General features: G+C 38.1%; 1 protein-coding gene across 3 annotated transcripts in view; it reads left to right on the top strand.

Annotated features, from left to right (window-relative positions):
- slc12a5a (solute carrier family 12 member 5a) overlaps nucleotides 1-15,087 on the top strand; it is a 297,781-nt gene that overhangs the window by 106,621 nt on the left and 176,073 nt on the right. Inside the window, exon 1 of one of the 3 annotated variants that reach the window (XM_022675608.2) lies at nucleotides 13,146-13,492. The exons of 1 other annotated variant lie outside the window; for it this stretch is intronic. In XM_022675608.2, the coding sequence (XP_022531329.1) occupies nucleotides 13,438-13,492 (55 nt within the window). In that variant the 5' untranslated portion in view covers nucleotides 13,146-13,437. Of the gene's footprint in view, nucleotides 1-13,145; nucleotides 13,493-15,087 lie in introns of those variants that run through there. One more of the 3 variants, XM_022675609.2, reaches the window with a different exon arrangement.

Raw genomic sequence — 15,087 nt, 5'->3', positions numbered from 1 at the left:
AGAGTGAGAGAAATAGTGAGGGGTTTTCTTCCTCAAGAACGTAATGCAGACATAATATACAGAGTTTTACACAAGTTAAAATAGTACTATGTTCTATACAAAACATGATCATTGAATTCATTACACAAAATCACTCTTATATGAAGATAAAGATCTCACCAGCTCTATTTTTGCCAGTTTTAGTCCCTTTCAGAAAGAGCCATTTAAGGGCTCTGTCACTTTTTTTATGCAAAGAAGCTGTTGCCAGCCACACCCCATATGTATACACTGAGCGTTTACCACTCCTTAGTGTTAGCTTGTGCTTAATGACAAAATACATACAAGCTGTTTCCATTTTAAAATAAGGCACCTTTTATAAACGGTTTATAAATAGTTAACAAGCTAGTTTATTAATGTTATCAATTTGGTTATAAACCATTACTAAGCAGTTACAACCAAATTAGTTTATACTGATTCCACATTCATTTATACTGTTAAACCTAAGATCTTACTAAATCTGACTTTATCTTACTTTGTCTTTTCCATTAGTCATCATTAACATTTCTGTTAATTAATTACTTTAAATTAATTTATATATAATAACATATTAAATGACTAAACTGACTTTCTGTATTATTTTATTAGATATGTTAAAAAAGTTATTGTCACTGTTGCTCTTCCTTTTTTATTATTTATATGGTGTATGTGCTTATTAATGTTTATAAAGTATTTATAACCATTAAGAACCTTCTTTAAAAAATATTTATAAACCTTTTATAAAGGAGCCGTATTTTAAAGTGGTACCACAAGCTAGTTTATGCTTAAAACAAAGGGACAAAACATATTATTTAAAATTGGTTACATCTCTATCATCTACTGACATGCAACAAACAGTAGGTACAGATCCCTCCCTCAGAAAAAGTCTGCTGGCTAATCCTGCTGTGTGCTGTTCAAATCATAAACTAGCAGATCAAAATGGCAGATCTTTAACTGATCTAGTGGGTGGGGCAGATCTTGTAGTTACTAGCTTATTGCAGCAGCCCTTCACTCGAGTTGAAAGTGATGTTGTTCAAATATTGAAAATGTGTTTTAAAAGGATAAATAAATAGTGATAAATATTGATACTGAAGTATTCTCCATCCCTAATTGTATTTAACAACTATTTAATCAAAAGATACAATGAAGTATGACCCCAATCGCATGCTTCCAACTTAATTTATAACCATTAATAAATTAATAAACTCTTCTATAAATTATTCATAAACCTTTATAAAGGAGCCTTATTTTAAAGTGGTATCACAAGCTAGTTCATGCTTTACTGCGACAAAGGCACAAAACTCATTATTTGAAAAGATTATTGAAAGTTCTTATATCTCCATCATCTACTGACTCTACTGACCATAGGTACAGATCCCTCCCTCAGAAAAAGTCTACTGGCTAATCCTGCTGTGTACTGTCTGAAATTCTGAACCAAAATGAGTGAAATTGCAAATCTTTTATTGATTTAGTGGGTGGAGCTCTGGTGGGGGTTGACACGTGTTGTGTGTGTGTGACGGGGGTGATGTTTAAAAAAAAGATAAATAAAAAGTGACAAATATCAATATCAAATTATTGCCCATGTCTAATTGTATTTAACAACTATTCAATGAAAAGATACAAAGAAGTATGACCCCAATCACATGCTTCCTGCAACCAATCACAAGCGCAGTTTGTTGAGTGAAGCATTTTATAGGCTAATTTAAGCGTCAGAATGGTTTGTCTTCCTGCAAATTCAGTACATAATGAACTCTTTAAAGGTTAATGAAGGGTGGTTTTGGCAGCAACCTCAAACTAACTGACTGAATGAACTCGCAACAACAAGAGAAAACAACAAAAATTAACAGACAGGAAAATTCAATTTAGTTAAACAGCAGAAAGCTGACATATTACAGGCATGTATAGACCTGGTGGAGGGTTGATAAGACACAGAGCAGCTAATATTTTGTGATGTGTGTCTTATTTGTGTCCGTGGGTTGGGTGTTTTATTGTATATATATATACATATATACATATATGACTACTATATATACATATATGACTACATTAAAGTATTTGCATAGCATTTGTTTTGTACAAAAAGTGTTACATAAACCAGAATATGTTTTATATTTATTAGATGACTTGTTTAGTTTTGCACATCTTGGCTGGATTTCCTCAGGTTTATGAGGTAGGGTCACCTGAAATTCAGGCTTTCAGTTAACAGCTGTGCTGAACTCATCAAGAGTTTACTTGAATTACTTGAAAGTCTCTTAATGTTAGTTTGAGAGCATCAGTTAAAGTAAAGTAGTGAAGAGGTAGAGTTACAGGTATACAGTGAATAGTGAATATTTGAGTAATGTTCTAATCCAGATTATGAGAGGCAAGAACTACTCAACTAAGCAAAAAAAAGAAACACTGGAAGAAATGAAGGTCAGTTAATCCGAAACATTTCAAGAGTTATGATGAAACTGGCTCTCACCAGGACCACATCAGGAAAGGAGGAGCTAGAGTTTCCTTTGAAAGTTCACCTGGAATTCAGGCTTTCAGTTAACAGCTGTGATGAACTCGTCAAGAGCTAATTACTAAATTTCTTGCCTCTTAATAGTGTTTAGGAGCATCAGTTAGCAGGGAGCTAATATTTTGTGATGTACAGTACTGTGCAAAAGTTTTAGGCACCAAAGCAAATTACACTAATCCATTTATCTCAGCAATATGAGTGTTTTTACCTGAAAAAGCACAACATATGATTTGAACAGATGCAAATAAACATAAATACAGTGAAATGTAATGAGGAATTCTCATTTTTAACTATAAGTATGTTATATCCTGTGAGCCGAGCTGAAGAACAAAGTGTAGAGATTCCAGATTTCTCCTGGATGCTCCTCAGCCAGCATGTGTTTATTATATTCAGTTCCGTCAGCAGCTCACCTGATTTACCACATTTACCAGTAATTTACCAAACCAGGTGTTGATTAATATGATGAGAACTAGAAATAACTCTATTAAACTCAGATGAGGAGGAGAGATCAGGAGATGTTTTAAGGAAAACAGGGCTGTAAAAGCTGTAACTGCTTTTTGTAAAATTGCTGTTTGTATTTATTGTAATGCTGTAATGTGTTTTACTAGGCTAATAAACACTTACTGCACAGATAAGAAGCTTTTTCTTTACTGAAATTCCCACAGGTGCCTAAAACATTTGCACAATACTGTAAGTGTCTTATTTGCGTCCGTGAGTCCGTCAGTGTTTTTTATGGTATGGATTGTATACAACAGATATTAGTAGATTAAGGTATTTGCATTGCTAGGGAACATGTAGTGTTATGGTGGATAATGCTATGCTGTGTTATTATTCGTTTTTTATTTTTATTTTTTGGCCTTTAGTGTTTACAACGCCTGTTAATACCCCTTAATCTCCTGTCTCGGTGGTAATGGGCTACACACTGAACATTGTATTTATATCCCCTCATGGCACATACACACACACACATATATACACACATATACACACACAGCACCCCCTCAAACTCATGAGAGGTCACACTCCTCCTTCCCTGCTCACTAAATCAATCTCCACCTATCACTAAAGCATTTCAAGTGTCCATTGGGAAGCGCTTCTCATTAAGCCGGAACCTTGAGCAGGTCAATATAGCAGCTGTTTACCACCTCCAGAGGGGCTACCGGAGGTAATCCAGAGCACCGCCCATCCAACACGAAAATAACCAGTATCTATACTTCTTTTAAAGAGTTACATACAGCTCTGGAAAAAAAAAGAGAGCACTTGAAAATTATGAGATTTTTTGATTTTACCAAATTAAAAAACATTTGGAATATAATCAAGAGAAATATAGATGATCACAAGCCATCAAACCAAACTGAACTGCTTGAATTTTTGCACCAGGAGTAAAGGCATAAAGTTATCCAAAAGCAGTGTGTAAGACTGGTGGAGAAGAACATGATGCCAAGATGCATAACAACTGTGAAAATTAAAAACCAGGATTATTCCACCAAATATTGATTTCTGAACTCTTAAAACTTAAAACTTTAGGACATGACCTTGTGATCATAATACATTATAAGCTGTGCTTATAATATATATATATGTTAAAATAGTGTATATATATCATTAATAATTTTAGTCCAACAATGAAAGTCTGGCACTTTACATGGAGCGCACAAAGACCTGTTAAAATACATCGTAATTGACTATAACTAATATTATATATTTAAGACAAGAATAATTTATTTATTATATTTATAGGATTATTGATTTATACGTTGGTAGTTTTTAAGTCAAAATGCATAATTCTGCAAGAGTTTCTGAGACTGAGTTTCTTGGTATTGACGTATAACGTTATAAATACAATATAATATAATGCATTATAATCACAGTTCATGATAAACATGTAATAAACATGTAAATGTCCAGTATCTATACTCATTTTAAAGAGTTACATACAGGAAAAAAAAGGAAAAAAATAAGAGACCACTTAAAAAGGATGAGTTTCTTTGATTTTACGAAATTGAAAACCTCTAGGATATAATCAAGAGGAAGATGGATGATCACAAACCATCAAACCAAACTGAACTGCTTGATTTTTTGCACTAGGAGTGAAATAAATTTATCCAAAAGCAGTGTGTAAGACTGGTGGAGGAGAACATGATGCCAAGTTGAAAACTGTGAAAATTAAAAACCAGGGTTATTCCACCAAATATTGATTTCTGAACTCTTAATTGATTTCTGAGCTATTAATGCATTATAATCACCGTTCATGATGCATAATAAACATGGCTATGATGAACTATATATTTTTATAAATATGTAAAGCCATGTTTATAATGCCTTATGAGTGCATTATAATGTGCTATGAGTATGTTTATAGAGTCTTATAGAGATGACGCAGGATAAGTTCATCAGATTTAACCAGCCTCAGAAAACTTAATGATTCACAAAGTATTTAGATTTTTTTTTTACAGGTACTACATGATTGCTTATGCATCTTCATAGTCTGAATAACTACATTATTAATTTACAAGAAAAACATTGAATTAAAAGGTGTTTACTTAGCTTAGTTTAGCTTATATTCAATATTTTTTTTCTGCTTTCTACTATAGAAACATGCCATGTGCTAATATTGGGTTTTTAGTAGGTCATGATGATTGGTCACTAAATGACCCTATAAAGTGACCCCCTGACTCCAGGCCTGTGGTTATATGAACCAGAGATTTCTCCAGACGCTAGAGGAAGTAGGGAACCCAAGGCTTATTTATGCGCTCTGGCTCAGCTGCTGACTAATGAGGATTGGCTGGGAATATTATTTTAGTCACCGTGTTAGCCAATAGGCAGTAATTAATGGTTAAGCTTTTTTGGCAGAGACTCTGTGCTTTGGGTCCGGGAGTCCAGACTGGATGTTGCATTGTGTGTTGTTGTGTGTACAGGAGGGGGGGAACTAAACCTTCTGACACAAAGACGCACACATACACACATATATACACATATATACACACACATATACACACAAACAACACCCAGGGATTGTGAGTCACCCTACATGGCAGTGAAGCGTGTAAAACTCCGACATCCTCCATCTGACAGGCCTCCCTCGTCGCTCGTAGCATTTTGTCTGTGTGCGTGTTAATGCAAACTGAAGCTCAGCTCCTCAGTGCCCTCACCGCCGAGAGCCCGCCTGTACCCACCGTGCCGTCCACCGTCCAGCTGTCTAATTTACCTCCGCAGATTCACGCCAGGTGCACTCGGCTCTCCTTCACAGAGAAGATCCAGTTAACCAGGCAAGGAAGCTCTTACACATTCATATCACTTTTCCACCAAAAGATCTCTTGTTCTTGAACCAGTTCCATTCAGGCTTACAAGAACCTAGTGCTGTGTGATATGACGAAAAAAAATATCGTGGGGACGATAGAAAAGTGTCTATCGTGCTACTTACCTTCTGTCGTCCTTATCGTTTCTACAGTAATTTCATCAATTATTCATGCAAATATATAAAGTTGGCTGCGATAAAATGTATTGGCGTGGTCACTTTGCAGAAACTCGGTTCATATAAGTGATAATAAAGTAATCTTCCCCAAAAAAAAGCTTCATAATGTGGTTTTGCGTCATGGCGCTCCTTTACGTTATTTGACGGACACGCGAGGACACGCCAGTTTGCAACATGCTTTACCTCATTAAACTCACGAGAGCTGAACAATGGAGACGCATTGTTCTTTTGAAAAAATCAGCTACTGAATCTACCTCATCTATTTTCATTTGATACATATTTATTGCTGCACTAAAAGGTAGTAATTCTCATTTGTGAATGTTTAGTTTAGTTTAGTCACTTTGAAATAAAGTTGGAAAAAATAAGCATTGATATTATTTTGTCATATTTTTTTTAAGAATAACTGAAAACATACTTAAATGTGATATATCATGATGTATATCGTTATTGTGATGTAAACTTCACATCATACACCATAAACAGAGGGCATTGCACTTAGTATTCTTCAATTTCTCCCTGGTGTCGGAACCTACTTTTTTGGTGGAAAACCAGGCAAACCAGCATGTTCTTTGTCTTCTTCTATTGTTGAATGTTTGACAATAGCCTGTTTAGATGTTCTGGACTGAGACCACCTCTTTCAGACAGACCAAATTTTGGTACTTAACCACTTAACCTCTTGAGACCCTGCATCCTTATATAGAGACACTGTCCTAACCATACAGTGGTCACAGGACAACATTACAGTCATTTGAATGAAAACAAGATGGCGGGAATCCCAGTCAAAAGTTTCTACAGTCAGTCCAGAGAGAAACATGGGCCTGGGAAAAATTCTCATCCAATTTTGTATGTTTGAAACTGGTTTTAGTTTTTGTAGAAATTAGTTTTTGGTCTAATTGGTTTCTTCTGATCCCAAATGGCAAAGATAGTGTTTAAACGTTAAAATAAACTACTGTCCCCCCATTTGAAGTCCTTATTTTTTAGCAAAAATTTCTGTACAAAGATTAAGCTTAGGTTTTATACTTTTTGGGTCCTTCTAATACCTAATGTCTAGGAGAAGTAAAAAAAAAATGCACACAGAAAAACTCAGGTGGTTCTCAGGAGGTTAAGTCAGGACCATGGTTCACACAGCATCTTTTACGGCTGTTTTTTTTTTTGGTCTGGACCAAACAAGGTCGTTGTGATACCACCTCGAAATGTCCCTGAGGTTGTGAGAATGAGCAGTGAATGAGCAGAGTCCCAATCCTCTCATCCCTGTAGTGCAGTTCTGTTCTCCCTCTTTAGGTGTTCTTCTGGAGGTACAGCTTATCTCTGAGCCGCTGTAATTGCAGCAGTCAGTGTGTGCACATATGCAGTGAGTGCTGACAGCTTTGTAATTGAGTGCTTACAGGTCACAGAACATTTCAGATGAAAGCTCCCTCACCGCCGCTGATTCCTCCAGACATCGCTGAAGACCAAAAATAGCCCCTGTGTTTGGCCTGACCGGGGACACACTGGTCTGAGTGCCTTGTCATGTATGTTGGGTGTGGAAGCGAGAAGCAGAGGCAGGGGGTTGACGGCTTGTACTGAAGGACTAACAGAGAGCGAAAGCTCCTTCCCTCAAGCCTCCATGTGAAGTGTGTGTATGTGTGTGTGTGTGTGTGTGTGCATTCTAAAGATATCCCTTTTAATCTTCATTTTATGAAATATAAATACGTTCTTTGCAAACATCCTTTACAATATACTGTACGTTCTTAAATAAGTCACATGTCATTTTTAATGCATTTTCTATATATTTATCTATATAGGGTAAGCACCGGGTGATATAATTCATGCCACAAAACAGAAGTTACTGTTTAATATATTGAGTTATTCAGGCAATGGACAATGAAACTGAAACACCTGGTTTTAGAGCACAATCATTTATTGTGGTGACGGACAGTTCTGGTGGAAACAGGAGAGTTGAGGTGCACATTGAATTCTGCGTGATTTGATCAGCCGTGGTTTTATGTTGTTTTCTATACAATCCGGGTTAGCACCCGAACATCCCTTTCAGACAGCTTCCTCTTACAGCGTCCACAGTTAATCCTGTTGGATGTGGTTCGTGTATGCTGACATTACCCTGGATACCGTGGCTCTTGATGCATCACAAAGACTTGCTGTCTTGGTCACAGATGCTCCAGCAAGATGTGCACCAACAATTTGTCCTCTTTTGAACTCTGGTATGTCACCCATAATGTGTGCATTGCAATATTTAGAGCAGAACTGTGCTCTTACCCTGCTAATTGAACCTTCACACTCTGCTCTTACTGGTGCAATATGTAATTATTGAAGATTGAACACCAGGCTGCTCCAATTTAGCCATGAAACCTCCCACAATAAAATGAGACAGGTGTTTTAGTTTTATTGTCCAACCCCTGTATATGTGGTACACACAAATGCACACAAACAAAAAAAAATCTACATTTTGCACAAACTCAAATTTTCAAGAATTTCCCCCCGGGGATCAATAAAGTATCTATCTATCTATCTATCTATCTAACTCACACTAAGCAGTCTTCGCAGCTTTGCGTCGCCTTTAAAGCTATGAGATTGGTTTTGATTCTTTTGCATAAATAAACACACACCTGCCATTTACTGAGCAATGTGGATTAATGAGTTTGGTTGCCACGGCAGCAGTAATGACATGACGTGCTTCACCTGGGATTAACGAATGAGCTTCTCTCGTTATCCCTCCAACTCACACCCGATTCACTTCTCACATTTCGGCGTGGGCTGGAATTCTCTATTACACACAAACTGGTTTGTTTTCATGCAACGTCAGGACATGGGATTATACACACACCCAGCATCAATCAATCAGTCATCATCAAAAAAAGCAATAATTGCACCCAGAAGGAAGCGTCAGATTGCAATGATACTTGGGAGGAGATAAAAGTCACCAGGAAAAATAAAAAAAAATCAACATTTTGACAACTATGGGAATATTTATTGAGTTAAATATACAGAAGAAGTGTTTACCATGTGGAAAACAATATAGTACACGTCTAAATATGGAGTGGTGTTATCTCACATAGTTTTTGAAGATTTTGCACGTTCAGGAAAGTTACCGTATTTTTCGCACTACAAGGCGCACTTAAAATCCTTTTTCACAAAAATCGTCAGTGTGTCTTATAATCCATGAGCACCTTATGTATAAATTCTATCAGTCAGGTAGTAAGGGGCAGTAAAGCCACACCGCTGAAGTACAGCATTTTAAGGGTGAGTTTTCCGTGAAGTTTCTCCAGCACTAAGGCTAGGAGCAGCAGCGTTAGCATTAGTCGCATCTAAGAGAAAACCATGCACCATGCAGGTTAATTTAGGGTGTGTCTTTGCTATCGTAATGGCAGGAAAAGTACAAAAGCATGGCATGTACTAATTTTCTTTATTAATCATGTGTGTGTTTTGTATGCAACTTGAAATAAACCAATCAGCATTTAATTCTACATCAACACAAAATATACTGAAAGTAATTAACAAAAGTAGTATGACAGTGTTAAAAATGAGCTGCTGGTACACCTTCACAGCGCAAACAAGAAAATCAGTTTTCTCTGCTGAGTAGCGTTGGACACGTCCAGGTAGCTGCGTTGTTAAAATAGCAATCCGTCAGAGCTCTGGCTCTTAAAAAGGGAATGGCATATAATTTGGTGATTGGTTTATTTGAAGTTAGGCCCAAAACACATTCATGATTGAGAGATGATTAAGAGAATTAATACACACCTTTTCCACATTTCAAGCCACAAAGGTGTACTTTTCCCGGTATTACGATAGCAAAATACACTGACACACCCTAAATAAAGCTGCACGGTGTACTTTTCTCTATTACACACACAATAAAGACTGTACTTTTATATTTTATTCTATCTTTCTATCTATCTATCTCTGTCTATCTATCTATCTATCTATCTATCTATCTATCTATCTATCTATCTATCTATCTATCTATCTGAGATATGCTTTGTATTTGTTTGAAACACTCTGTGATGTTGAAAGGCTAAACAAAAGGATGACACTGACCAGGACAATGTGGTTGTTGTTTGATCATGCAGATGCTTTGATTGATCTAAAAGCTGAAACGTCACTGTTGTGAAACATCTCACATTACCTGCTGTCTTCTCTGTTTGAACACCTACAGAAACAAACTCACAAACTCTCAGACACTCACACACACACACACACACGCACACACACACACACACACGTAAAGTGATTAGAGCTGCCATTGGGATCTTCTACGGGGAGAAGTCCCGACAGATGTTCAGAAATCATTTACTGAGGCGAGGTGCGTGTGGGTGTGAACTGATTGGGAATGAACCTCTCTCCAGCGGTTCTGCAGGGGCTCCTGTGTTGTGGAGATGATGCTGCAGAGTGTCGTGATCTGGGATGGGAACTATTCTTTTCAGTAGCGCATGACTATAGATTTTCTTTTATGTAAAATTTGCTCTGTTTTGCAAACAAAATGTTTATTTTTTTCTTTTGCATTTTTTTGTTGCATCAAAAAAAGTCCAGTAGAAAATGAAAAGGTTCATCTCTGACTCCTCCTCCCTTTTCTCTCTCTCTCTCTCTCTCTCTTGCTCTCTCGCTCTCTATTCCTCTCTCTCTCTCTCTCTACTTGTTGAGTCTTAAAAATTTAAACTTTTTAGTCTAAATAAATAAAAATGTTTAGTGCAAAATATCTACTTAGTATAAATGTGCGAGTAAAATAAAAAAAAACTAAATAAAGTAGTGCGCACACCATACCTAGCTTTAGTTTGAGTAAAGCAGGTAGTTTCACACTTTCTGGGGACACTTTTGAGTCTGATATTTACTGATATTATTTGGTTTGAAACATCATATAAATATGTTTGAGGCACTAAAGGTAATTAATATTGGTTAGGGAAGCAGATCTCACTTTAGGTGTTTAATGTTAATGGGTTTCTTGTAGATTTAGCTTTACCGCACTGGGATGACATCACTATTTTTAGAAAGAGTAAGTTCCGCCCTTTCTAACCATATATGGATTATGTTGATGTTTGAAGGGATTCCTGAGTAATTAAGATGAGAACACAAGGTGTGATTTTGGACGTAAAATCCGTCCATAGGGTTCTAAGGTGTAAAAAAGAAAAAAGATGAGACTGGCTCTGACTTAGAAGGGAACCAAGGCGACATCCTTGTTCCTTACTATTGTCGTTTTTCCTAATGTCATTTTTTTGTTGCATCGAAGGAAAGTGCAGTAGAAAATGAAAAGGTTCATCTCATCTTACTCCTCTTTCTCTCTCTCTCTCTCTCTCTCTCTCTTTCTACCCTTCTACTTGTTGGGTCTGAGCTTCAGTGCTGATCGTATTAATTGTGTTCTTCAAAACAAATCTGCAGATACAGAATGCAGTGTTATTATCTGACATGAAAAGCAGAAAGAGCAGGGGCTATTATTACCAACCCACCACCAGAACAACTCGAGAAGAGAGAGAGAGAGAGAGAGAGAGAGATTCTATGCATCATAATGTAATCTTCAAACAACATCAAATGAGAGCAGCTGAAGAAATGGGTTATATCTTCTCTCGCTATCTATTTCACTCTCCACCCCCAACCCACCCCTACATCCCCCACCCCCACCCCACATCCCCCTGCCTTCTACACCACTACCTGGTTGGTGGACAGCACCCGTATTAATAATCCTTTCAGCACTTGGGTCTTTCTGGACCTAAATTCCAAAAACATAGGGTTATCTATCTAGAAATATATCTTTCCATCCATCCATCTATCCATTCATCCATCCAGAAACAGACAGAGAGATCCATTCATCCATTCATCTATCCAGAAAGAGATCTATCCATCCATCTATACATCCAGAAAGAAGGACAGAGAGATCCATTCATCCATCCAGAAAGAGATCTATCCATCCATCTATACATCCAAAAAGAGATCAATCCATCCAGAAAGAGATCTATGCATCCATCCATCTATACATCCAAAAAGAGATCAATCCATCCAGAAAGAGCTCCATCCAGAAAGAGATCTATCCATCCATACAAACATAAATCCATCCAAAAAGAGAGACAGAGAGATACATCCATCCATGTATTAATCCAGAAGGAAATATATCCATCCATCCATCCAGAAAGAGATCAATCCATCTATCCATCCATCCATCCATCTTGAAAGAGATCTATCTATGTGTCCAGAAAGAGATCTATCTATCCATCCATAAAGAGATCCAACCATCTATCCAGAAGAGGCATCGAGAGATCAATCCATCCATTCTTCCATTTAGAAAGAGATCTATTATCCATCCATTCATCCATCTAGAAAGATATCTATCCATCTGCCCGTCCATCTGGCTATTTATTGGTCTACACTATATGAGCAAATATATTGGGACACACCTCTTAATTCCTGAAATCTGCTGTTTCATTCAGTCTCATTGCCAAAAGTGTCTGTTTTTTTAATCCTGTATCTAGCCATGTAGTCTGCCTTTACACACCTTAGTGAAAGAATAGGTGGAACTCAAAAAATCACTGAACTCCAATGTGGAACTGCTGTAGGATCACACAATTTAACCATGAAATGTCCAACCATGTACAGTTACAGAGTTAACAGGTCAACACTCCAGCATGTTGTCGGTCAAGACTTGACATCTCAATGTTCTGCTGGCTCAAAAACTGCAGAGCTCCACTCCTGCTGTAAAGGAGCTGTAAAGGGGGACCGACTCCACACTAATGTTTAGGGAATTAGGATGGAATTTTATAAAAAAAAGCACCTGTGGCTGTAATGTGTTGATGTGCCAATAAGTTTAGACCATATACAGCAGTGTATAGTTTTTCTTTATTTATATCCCTCTTTTCTTTCTCTTTTTCATATTTCTCTCTTTCTGTCTCTCTCAAGTCAGTCGCTTGTTTAAGAGAACGTACGTGAACTAGTGTGCATGCATGTGTCCAGCCCCTGAGTGTGTGTATGTGTGTGTGTGTGTGTGTGTATGGATGTGTGTATGAATGTGTGTGTTTGACTGGGAGAGCAGCAAACGAGAGCAAAGAGAGAGAGAGAGAGAGAGAGAGAGAGAGAGAGAGCGTTCCATCATCCAACTCCTCCAGCTCTCCGTGGTGATACCCTCCTCCTCCTTCTCCTCTTCCTCCTCCTCTTCCTCCTCCTCCTCTTGAAGGGAGAGAGAGAGAGAGACTCAGAGTGAGAGAGAGAGAGTGTAAGAGAGAGAGAGAGAGGAGACGACGAGAAGAAGAGAAGGGAAAAAAGCGCACTCTCTTTCTCCATTGGTGTCGTCCTTCCTCTCAGCTCTGGCACGGGGAACGAAAGGAGGACAGGAGGGTGAATCTGTCCATCTTTCCCCCTCTCTTTCTCACGCGCGCGTGAGTGGAGGTGTGCGTTTTTCCTCTCTCTCTCTCTCTCTCTGGGAGCGGAGGACAGTTTGGAGCAGTGGAGCGGGGAGAAGCGGAGCGCCGGGATGCTCAACAACCTGACCGAGTGTGAGGAGGGAGAGGGGGGAGCCAACAGCCAAGGTGAGTGCTGGAATCTCTCTCTCTCTTTCTCTCTTTCTCTCTCTCTCTCTTTCTATCTCTTTTTTACACACATTCAAACACAGTGGCACTTCATCAACATCACATATTTACACAACCATTACAGTTCAGTACAGTGGAATACATGCAGCAGCAGCAGCAGGTTCACATGCTACAAACACAGCTGTCACACACTGCCAGCACACACACACACACACCCATGCATGCATGCAGCCATGGAGACATGAGGAGGAGGAGGATGATGAGAGTGAGAACGAAAGAGAGAAAGAGAGAGAGAGATAGAGAGTAGGTGGAGAAGTGTGTTCTGCTGTCCTCTCTCCTCTTTTACTGCATGGCTGCCGTGACTAGAATAGTAATTGGCTCTTTTGTGTACTCTCTTTCTGTGTGTGTGTGTGTGTGTGTGTGTGCATGCATGTGTGTGTTGTGATGCTCCAGTGCTCACCCATTACACACTCGCACACTTCAGAGAGCCGCTGCACCTAAGCATGGCAAAGAAGTCACGTCTGAAGTGCTCCTCGCCTGAACTCATCCAGAACCCATGTGTTCTCTAGGTCTCTCGCCCCTATCTCTCTCTATTTCCATTTAACCCATTTTCGACCTGTTTGTCTGTCTGTCTATCTATCTATCTATCTATCTATCTATCTATCTATCTATCTATCTATCTATCTATCTATCTATCTATCTATCTATCTATCTATCTATCTATCAAACTCTTCTTCTTTCTCATACATTTTCTCATTTCTTTTTTCTATCTCAGGTCTCACTTGCTTTCACTCTCTATCTATCTATCTATCTATCTATCTATCTATCTATCTATCTATCTATCTATCTATCTATCTATCTATCTATCTATCTATCTATCTACTTCTTTCTCATATCTTTTCTCATTTTTTTTTATTTCTTCTCTCACTCTCTCTTGCTTTCTTCTAGCTCCTTCACTCTTTTCATCTATCTATCTATCTATCTATCTATCTATCTATCTATCTATCTATCTATCTATCTATCTATCTATCTTTACTTCATTGCCATAACATTTCATCTCTCTCTGTCCTCCTCACTTCCTATCCCTTTCTTTTCTCTGTTTTCTCTTATTCTCTCCCTTTCTATCAATTTCTCTCTGTCCCTTTTCTCTCTCTCTCTCTCTCTCTCTCTCTCTCTCTCTCTCTCTCTCTCTCTCCATCCTTCAGAACAGCATCCTACAAATTCCCATGTATGTTGATGGTAGCGCTGCCGTGGCGACACAGTAACAGCAGTGAGATCAGCACATGTCAGCCCGTGTCACATGCTCCTGTGTGATATTCCCAAAATATGGAATATTTGGGAATATTTTAGACGTGTTAATTATTGCAGTTTGATTGGACTGCTGTAAAACAGCAGTGATCTTATCAAGTACACTTTCTTTCCCCCACACACACCACATTTATCACACACCCACTTGTGTGGAACAAATCAGATTAATCAGGCTACGTGTGTGTGTGTGTGTGTGTGTGTGTGTGTGTGTGTGTGTGAGCACATGCATATCTTTATCATGAAAGTGTACGCATGGAAAGGTTTCTTAATGGAATAGTGGAATTGTA

The sequence above is a fragment of the Astyanax mexicanus genome, chromosome 5 (assembly GCF_023375975.1).
Source record: "Astyanax mexicanus isolate ESR-SI-001 chromosome 5, AstMex3_surface, whole genome shotgun sequence".
In the NCBI taxonomy this organism is placed as follows: Eukaryota; Metazoa; Chordata; class Actinopteri; order Characiformes; family Acestrorhamphidae; genus Astyanax; species Astyanax mexicanus.
This window is presented reverse-complemented; position numbering and strand designations above follow the sequence as displayed.